Below are 10,126 nucleotides of genomic sequence, written 5' to 3' on the forward strand. Positions count from 1 at the left end.
ACAGAGCTAGCCAAAGGTAGGAGTTGAGTGTGATGGACCCTTGGAGAGTGAAAGGTAGCTAATAGCTAGGGGACCTCTCCCTTGGGCACTATTTGTTTAACAAATCATGTTATGCTTTCCAAATCCCATTCAATTCAAATGAGATGGCAATTTCCTATGCATTAATCTGGGGGTAGACCCATAATCCTATTAGAGAAAGTGGACAGCGCAAAGATATAAACACTACCACAACATATCAACAGGACATGTTTCGTTGTAGACATAAATTCGATATCACACCGCCAGAGATATTTTCTTTTCTGAAAAGGAGGTCAAAACCCTGGCCTCTACGTCATATGATGCACACAACCATCTTATTTACACGTCCGGACATATGATGCATGGAGAATAATGATACCAACTGGATTTATTTATATCTGCAACGTAAGGGGTAGAAATCAGCAAGTACCATTTTTTTTCCTCCTGGGTGATAAGTTTAATTTTTTAGAAGAAGGTAGTAATGTTAATTGGAGACGACAAAAATGACAAATCCGTAGATCTGCGCGTGTGGGCCCCGGCCGACCCATGACCCACGTACGCCTGCCAAAACCGTTGGTTCACTTTCTGCAAACCACCGTCACCCTTTCTCACAAGCGCGCGCCATCTCTCTCTGTAAGTCTGTATACAAGACCGCCGTATAGTACGCGCAGATAGTGTACTGTGCTGTGTATGTACACACACCGATCGCTGAGATCGGCAAGCAAATCGCGCATTCGTCGCTGCGACTCTGGACCAGCTGCCACCTTAAGCCCTCCAAAGCGTCACATGCCCATGGCTGGCCGATTGGTCGCAGGATTCCCAACCCTGGACCAAAATTTTCGTACTACAGATAAACAAAAATACAGTTGACTTGAAATGAAATGACTGGTGATCCGGCTCGCAGAACGAATAACTGCGCCATCAATCAAGGGCACCCGGAGCTGCATGTGGATCGAATCCGATGTGCCATGATTTGATCTCATCCGTCCAATGGTACTTGTCTACCTAGTACGTCCAGATGTCGATGCTAAGTTTGCCTCCTTGAAAGGCAGCCGATGGGGGCTGGCTCAGACATACTTTACACGGCGTAGTGCAGTGCAGTGCAGTGCGTACGAGTAAACGCTACACCTACCAAAAAAATTGTATGGGTGAACTTAGAGCATTTACAGCCGGACGCTTCAAACCCGTCTCAAACACCCAAGTAGACGGCCCAGTCAGTGACATGTCACAGAAATTTAATTCAGACAGGCTTCTTAAACGGGTCTCAAACGTCCGGACTAACCGGCACCCCTAATATCCCGTCTAAATATGAGGCAGATATGGGGCGTCCGGGTATGTCCGTCACGTCGGACCTAACAGCCCTACCCCATCGCAAATTGCACCAAATGCACCAAACTCTTCCTCCTCTTTTCTCTGCACTCCTATCTTTCCCACGCCCGAGCCCTCGCCGTGCGCCACCCTTGTTCCCCGTCCTCACCACCGGTCCCAATACGTGGCCCTAGATGTCGTCCAGCCCATCCCGAACCGCCGCGACGAAGATTGCGTCTGCCTCGTCCGTCAGCGTCCCGTCCTCGGCTTCATTGTGCAAGACGGACAAAGTCACCTGGAGGATGCGGCGACGCCGGTAGCGAGAGAGGGAAGCAGTTGCGGCGTCGCATGGAGCTGCGGACATGGACGAACAGCTCCCCCCCTCCCCCGCATCCATCCGTCCGCCGACGCGGATTGCGCCGTCGGACCACGTTAGGACAGAGGAGGATCCGACGGCCAGTTGGGGCATTCGGCGAATGGCGAGGGATCAACGAGCGTAGGGAGTACGAGGCAGTGGGGGCGGTTGCGGCAGCAGCGGGCCATGCGACAAAGATGCAAGTAGAGCATGCGGCCTGGATGCAGGCGGAGCAAGACGCAAGACGCAAGGATGGACTCGGAGCAAGCGGCATGGATGGCGTCCGGCTAGTGATCCGACCAGCCGGCGAGGCATCCGTCATGCTTGAACATTTATTACATTTTCGCATGTCCATATTGTTGAATTATGATTTGCTTTGCTTGTTTTGAACTGTTGAATTCAAACAAATTTTATTGTATAATCGACCTGCATGGATTGTATGGATTTGAAGTTTGCATTTGAGGTGTGTGGATGTGTGGCAGCACATATAAGGGGCCGGCAGGCGCTGTTCACGGACACGCCCGTGGGCGTATAGGGGGCCAGATTTGCCAAGTCCGGCTGTAGATGCTCTTACAGAGTAACATGGTGGCCCACGGATGAAAATAAGAGCTCACGCTACACGTTGGCCAATGCTGGGAGAATGTCATCACAACATCGTCTTTGTTGCACTCGTCGTTATGCAACATCATCCTCGTTGCAGTTACCGTCGTAGCCATTGTGCTTGTTGTCATCACAGCATCGCCACCGTTGCGGGCATCGTTGTAATAGTATCGTCGTTGTTGTGGGCGTCGCCATCGTTGTGTTTGCGACAACGCCTTGCAACACGGTGACGCCTTCTCAACTCTGGCTCGCAGGACCCTCAGTACTACTCCCCTCCATCGATGTCTGCCTGCAACACGGTCACAAGACCTCCACCATGGATCTGTCCCATGCCACCAGTGAACAATGCCCCCTGAAGCACCGGTGCTCGCCTGCAGCACAGCTGCAAGACCTCCATGTATCCAATCCGGTGGCAAACGGTGCCCGTCTGTAGCACTAGTGCCTGCAATAGTTTTGCAGCATTAGGCAGCGGGTTTGGTCCACACCGCGACGGCGAGCGACACAGCCTGCAACACTAGCACCTTGTAGCAGGCCACACCATGGATTTGGCGAGCTTAATGCAGCTAGTCGATCTAGAGCTTGGCTGACAGCCCGTTGCAACACCACCGTATGGAGAAGAGGGAAGGGAAGCGAAAAAGAAGAGCAACACGAGCTCGACCATTTCCAGCGATATGGGAAAGAATACTGTTTCGAGAGAGAAACTTTGGGAGAAAACGCTCGTGTGGGACCACACATGACGCGTGGTGTGCCAGCGAGGCGGCTGATTTCTAGAAGAAATCAAACGACCATGTTAAGAAAACTGTTTTCCATAAATAAGAGGGGGCTAGAACATCTCCAGTTGGAATGGGCTAATTTGACCCGCTATTTATCCATAGACACGTCCAAACATTGCCCGATCATGTCCGTTTTGAACCCCTATTTATCCATGCACGTAGCCGTGAGCCCGTGACCCATCAAATTGTTCGGACAAATGCATATAATTGATGAGATGGAAAAAAGAGGAAAAAAATGAAAATAGAAAGTGGTCCGGAGTGGGTTAGGTCTGAGGTGGGGTGGTTTCGGACATCCCCATTTCATCCTCACATATGGGATAGATTTTGATTCACGAATAGCCCAGACATATATGAACAATTCGGAGGTCCATTTGGATGGTTTTTCTTTCTCTTTTATGTGCAGACACCGTCCTTTGGAAGGTCGTCCGAGTAAAGATGCTCTAAGTGGAGTGAAGGGCATGTACGGCCGGACGTAAACCCCGTCCATAAGTCAACCGTTCGTAAGTCTAGCATTTATACTGATATACAGTGTGCTAGCCAGGGGATCACCCAGCACTAGCTGTGGCCTCCTGATCTCTCCAGCTGGATCATTTCACTGCCCATGAGATGAGATCGATCTGCGATTAACCATGCACGCAAAAGTGATACTGTCCTATTCCCTTGTTCCTGCCTGCTCACATATAACTTCTGTATGTAGCATGTACCCGCTGCACTGTATATATGCGACACCGCCTGCCACTGCCAGCCTCGCCGTGATTACCCACTGTAGGGATGTCATCTCATCTCTCCCTCACAAGGTTAACACGACATGCAGTAACTTTTCCATCAGGAAAAAAAAATCACAGTGCACCCTTGTGAACAGTAAAATTGAAGAAAAAAACTAATTCTAAAAACTTTTGGCAGCAAAAAATGTTGAATGTTCTATGTGCGTGCAAATTTCAATGAGAACTAACACTCCTAATGCTCTGGAAAAAATGGTTGCTCCAAAAAGGTTATTTTTGAAGGGTGTGACTAGGTCTCAATCGATTGAGATTTAACTAAGTCTCAGTGAAGTGACATAGCATTCAATAGAGAAAAAGAAAAAACTGAGAAGAAAATTTTGCACGAATCCTAATGTAAGATCTAACGGATATAGCATTGACTGAGACTTCGTTATATCTTAATCGATTGAGACTTAGCAAGACTGATTTTTGAAAGCATATTTATGTGCACATTTTGTAATTTTTGCCCAGACTTACGTGAATGTGATTTCATCTCAAAAATTTGCACACAGGAAGAAAAATAAGCAATCTTTGTTGTCAAAAAATAGGAGAATTTTTTAAAACTTTTTTTCAATTTTACGGTTCATCACAGGAGAATTTAAGCTCCAGATTAGAAGGACACTTTCCGTTTCTACCTACAGAGTAGTACTCCCTTCATTCCTAAATATTTGTCTTTCTAGACATTTTAAATGACTACTACATACGGATGTATGTAGACATATTTTAGAGTGTAGATTCACCCATTTTGCTCCGTATGTAGTCACTTGTTGAAATGCCTAGAAAGAGTATTTAGGAACGGAGGGAGTAATATGTAGTACTAGTAACGAGAACAAGAAACCCTAAAAAGACAGTAAAATGTTTAATTTTTACTGACATTAGTACAGTACAGTTATTTTTACTGACATTGGCAATAAATAAAAATAATGGCGACCCATCCTGGCTAGCGTCGTCCGGGTCGGTCCAGGGTGTATGAAACCTGGAGACTTTGGCCCTGCATGGCCCTGGATCCTGGGATCATTTGGCATGTTGCGCAGTGAATGGCACGTCCGTCACATGCATCCCACTTTGGATCTCAGACTAGTTACTGGTGCAAGCTAGTCGCCAAGATGTATGGTGCAGTGTGTAGGTAACAAAGTCAGATCGCCCGCCCTGCGCCCGGCCGGCGCGGGTGTAATGGCTGGCCGGCCGTCCAGCCGAGTTTCAGGTCTCTGAATGTACACACTCGGAGAGTGCAACGTGTATGTGCTAGTATGAGGCTATATGGCTAGGTTCAGAAAGAAGAAGAAAATTAGGTATTTATATCTCAAACCAGCACAGCAAGTACTCCTTCCGTCCACAAATACGGAGTATAAGATGTTTTGGATATTTCAATATGGGCTTAAGTACGGACTGAAAAGAGAGAACAAACACACTAAAACGTGTCTACATACATCCGATTTAGAAAAGAAAAAAAGCTGAAATATCTTATATTTATAAACGGAGGGAGTAGTATATAAACCAAGGGAGAACAGTCTTATGATTTTGAAAAGAAAATGGAAATCATGTTCTGAAGTTCCAAAAAAAATCACATTTATGTAAAAAATTATGATGAAGTGCACGTGAAAAATCCAGGCTCCATGGAGCCCCGGAGCCAAAAGCAATTTCCTCTATATATATGTAATATGCTGATTGGTGATTGCATCATTAGTGATGACACCACTGCATAAGAGCAGGTGACAGTTCATTGGACAGGTTCACAGGGTCTTGAAGGCAGACCTCAACAGCACTCGCAAAATGGGGATACAAAGATCAACCTTGGCTACATGCATCTCAAAGCAGTAGTGTATATACCAAGGTATGTACGTGTATAATATGCTGATTGCATCATCAGGTATTACAAAACTGAAAAGAGCAGATGACAAGTCACTGGATAGCTTCACAGGGTCTTAAAGAACCAGCAGAAACTTGACCCACTTTTCTATATACCTCAACAGCAAACTGCAACATAAAATGGGGCTAAAAGGATCTTGACGATCATCTCGGAAAGGGACATCTGGAGGATCGAAAAGATAATAAAGAAGTAATCCCTCCGTCCCATAATGTAAGACATTTTTTACACCATGGGACGGAGGGAGTAACAGATATACTCATGGTACGTATGCAAGCATTAGCGATCAGATCGCATGTTATGACAAGTGTTCAAGTACTGTGCATGATCCTTTCAGGCATAGAAACAGATACTGCAGGCAGCATATATTACAAACAGCTCAGTATGAGGCATGAGCTGAGATTATATTCTCTTTCCTTAAAGTTTCAGGTTTAGGCACCGGCTAGCTACTACGACGCTTGATCCTGCTGCTTATGTCGCGGTCTGCACACATTGAAGTTAAGAACATGATTTTCGAACTAAACCCAGGGGAGAGCAGATGCCTTTCACTTCAATGGGTTTCCTGGGAGGAAAAGGTCTTCCCTCAGTACATGCTCCCATTCTGACGGTGAGTGGCTTAACTGCTTCTCATGCAAATCACATTTGCAGGTTTCATCAGACTCTTCAAGCACTGTACTGACGTACTGGCTTGCGGTTCTGCTACCAGCTTCATCAGATAGGGCTCTGCACCCAGCATCACCAGGTAAATCAACCTTCGACATCATCACGCAAATCAGTCTTCTGAATTACCTCCTCACGCGCAACAGGGCCAGGTTATTTTTTTCTTTCAAAGAGACACACCCAATCATCGGAACGGAAAACATCTTGCCCCCAATTCACGATGCTGCTATTGGTATCTTCACGTCTTTTCAGGACTTGCAGCCTGGCCAAAAGCTGACCAAATCCATTCTTATTGTTTGCTGTTTGGATCTGATGAGCTTGGCTATAAAAGTAGTACCATGTGTTTTGCTTTCTCACTAGATTCTAGCTGATCTATGTTGGTGTGCTCATCCAATGTGCTTGTATTATTGCAGTTCTTAAAGTCGTGAGGTGCAGCCTCATCCCCTTCATTGTTACTTCCTTCGGAACACTCTTTCATGATGCCCTCCACTAAAGAGTTTATACTATCATCAACAGCATCATCAAATACGGTGTCATCAACAACATCTGCCCTTCTACAATTATGTATTTCTTTTTGCTGCTCAGATTGCCCTCATCGGAGCAACCTATACTCTCATCGCGCAGCTTCAAAACTTTCAGTCAAGAACACATCAGCCATCAAACGAAAGGCCAATCATATACGATTCAAGTATATGATTTACCAAGAATATAGAAACATTTCAAATAATTTCCTATTACCTATTCAAACAAAGACCAAACTATAACTAATCTGCTTAGCTCTCGGTTCATCATAGGTCAGCACCAATCTGAAAGTAACTCAGCAGACACATAGGATGTGAGGGGAAAAAGGGTTTTTATTGTTGCGGAAAGGCTTTTCTGACAGCAGATCAGTTGAGCCTTTTTGAAAGGATGGCTGTAAAATGGCCAGGTCTGTAGGCCAAGGTGTGTTATTTGGTCCCATAAAGAACACATGAATAATTGGACTCTAGTAACTACAGAACTGCGTGCTCCCATCCCAAATACTGATTGAAATAAAGAATAAAGGCATGTACTCCCTCCGTTCCTAAATTTAAGCTTTTTTAGAGATTCCAATGCGGACTACATACGGAGCAAAATGAGTGAACCTACACTCTAAAATACGTCTATATACATCTGTATGTAGTCTGTATTAAAATATCTAAAAAGTTTTATATTTGGAAACGGAGGGAGTATAACATACAGAATAAAGAGCTCTAATTCTTTTTACTTGAGGAATGAGTAGGGATGTTACCTCTCAACCTGTCCAAAACAAGATATGATCTGCACTGATAAATAAGGAAATGCTAGAAACAATAGAAAATGCAATGCACCTCTTTTTTTCCCTTGTGTTGTAGCTTGTAGGTTTGTCTCAGTAGCAAGATGAGCAATTCGTGGTGTATACAATGAAATAAAACAAAAACAAATTAGGAAATTAGCAGCAGCAAGATGAGAAAATGAAGATGCATTGAAATAAAACAAAGGCGACATGAGGTTAAAAGTTACAAAGTCTATACACTGCTGCATCAAAGCACAAGAGTAGATTATCTTGAAGGAGAGAATCCATGGTGACGGTTTGCACGAACACGTCATGCACGCACACCATAGTTTGGAATGTGAGGCCATACTTTGGTGTGCTTCCACTTGTTTAGAGAGCTCTGCTGTAAAATTAGGAAATTGATCACAAGATTTCAGACGCACAAAGGGCAAAGTTTGAATACTTAATAAAACAGTTAATAGTTAACAGGGTGTTAGAATACATAAACAGTAAAGGACAAAGTTTGAATAGTTAATAAAAGAGTTGATAGGGGGTTGGAAACTTGGAATACATAAGCAGTTGAACTGGAGTGCAGGCATGACATTTGCCAAGATTTGACCTTGGATGCAAGAATCTTTTAAAAGGGTTCTAAATTTTTGTAACAGAATATTGTGTCCTACTTTAGATGCTACCTTTCATGATTACTGGAGCTGGTATTCCTGTAGATGTTAATTTACCATGAGTTTGTTCTGTCTTTTTTTGCGGATTTATTAACTGCAGATGCACCTGTGATCCTATGAAGCATTCTCATAGAACATCTCTTTTTTCTTCTTCTGTATTGATAACAAAGTTAAGTTGGTTTTTTGGGGTATCTTATATCAAATATTCTTGTATTTGACAAAGCAGTCTGCCATTTGCACCCTGGAAGATGTGGATGTTATCAAGGAAGGAAAGGTTAGTATTACTTCCATGATAGAAAGGGATGTGCACACTAAATCTGCAGCTTGCGTAGGTAGCATCACTAATTTTGATGAGGGTAGAATTGCTGGGTATTGAGAGAGTAAATATATCTGTCGATGGGGGTAAAACTCATAGGTATCAGGAAAGAAATGTGCAGTACATATCTGATGGAGCTCAAATTGACAAGTGGGCATGGATACCTTTTGTGGCTACATTGGACATGCCATCAAATGCTGAGATAGTAGCTAAGGCAGTAAGTAAATTCACTGCTGGATGCATTACTGTTTCATCTTTTGTTGCTTAGATGAACATGGCAGGTGTTGCATTAGCCCTGAGGTGCAGACTAGATAAGACAGAAGAACATGGGAGGTGTTGTGTTCTGTCTGATAAACAAGACAATTCCAGTTGCAACAATGTGATGTCCCCTCTCATATGTGGAAAGACTTCTGAGTGCAGTTGCAACGGCACTGATACTACCAGTGATTTAAAAAGAGAAAAGATACTACCTGTGAATTCACATATGTGTCTTAACCTCAATTACATATCGGCCGCCTAAAAGCTAAACCCCTCCCTGTAAGGACATTTTCATCCTACAACTGTGCCTCGTCATAAATGTAAAACATCGATCGTCTTACCTTCATGTAAGAAATGCAACTTTGGCATCATTTCTGAAGTGCTTTGCTGATGAAAAATGTCCCGAGAGCTAGAAAAAAGAGGAGAAAAATCATCCTTTCCTATGTGCTTTTTGCTGCTTCTCCACGTCCTTCCCTGCAAAGGATAATGAGAAACATTTGAAATTACTTACTGCAAGTCTGCAAAAATGTTGAATTGCAAAAGGGAAAACAAAAATTCCCAGCCGAACTCTGCATTTGTCTAAAGAATCATTACTGACAGCATTTGAGACTTGACACCTGATTGTGTATATGTCCATGAGCATTTTGTCTAAAGAATCCTTAACTGGTGCTTCACGTCTTTCTCCCCTGATTCAGACAAGACCTTTGCTGATGATGTCCTGCAGTGAGGCTGCAGGGAAGATGACGATTCACACGAGTAACATCTTTCATCCAAGATATCTTCATTGTAACCCCAGAACTGCTGAAATAGTTTTCTTAACAGATCTTCACAAACCAATCAATGAACTCCTCTCTCACATAAAAAAGGATAAAGGATAATAAGCATCTCACAGATCAAGCTTAAGCCAGCAAAACGGCAAGGCACTTATGTTTGTGCAAAAGCACATGGTAGCGATTGTTTCAAGTAACTGTGTTGTCGCTGTTTGCTCTGGCGCTTCTTGATTTTGTACTCAAAATGGCTTTTCGCTGTTTATGAATTTCGCGTGGGTGCCTACAAAATAATGCATGGCGCTAAATTGAGGCGCAGATTTTATGTTGGTATCACTATCACCACAGAGAGACACGAACAAAAAGATAAGAACAGGCTAACTATTGACCGCAGTACTGAACAGCTTGTAACTTGTGAAACTAAAAGGGTACATAGATGAGAGAAATTGGATCTTTTGCCCCACATTTATCCTAACTTTTTGATCATTTC

General features: G+C 43.8%; 1 protein-coding gene and 1 long non-coding RNA gene across 2 annotated transcripts in view; both read right to left on the reverse strand.

Annotated features, from left to right (window-relative positions):
* Positions 1-5,947: 5,947 nt before the first annotated feature.
* On the reverse strand, positions 5,948-9,385 carry LOC119304146. Its single transcript, XR_005148120.1, has 2 exons — positions 9,211-9,385; positions 5,948-8,018 (listed from the first exon to the last, which is right to left on the reverse strand). It is a non-coding gene; the product is annotated as an uncharacterized LOC119304146 (long non-coding RNA).
* A 113-nt stretch (positions 9,386-9,498) lies between these two features.
* The window catches only part of LOC119304148, a 1,663-nt gene continuing 1,035 nt past the window's right edge, over positions 9,499-10,126 (reverse strand). Inside the window, exon 3 of the mRNA XM_037581315.1 lies at positions 9,499-9,919. Within this exon, the coding sequence (XP_037437212.1) occupies positions 9,829-9,919 (91 nt within the window). The 3' untranslated portion in view covers positions 9,499-9,828. The remainder of the gene's footprint in view (positions 9,920-10,126) is intronic.

Source organism: Triticum dicoccoides, chromosome 5A, assembly GCF_002162155.2.
Source record: "Triticum dicoccoides isolate Atlit2015 ecotype Zavitan chromosome 5A, WEW_v2.0, whole genome shotgun sequence".
Lineage (NCBI taxonomy): Eukaryota > Viridiplantae > Streptophyta > Magnoliopsida > Poales > Poaceae > Triticum > Triticum dicoccoides.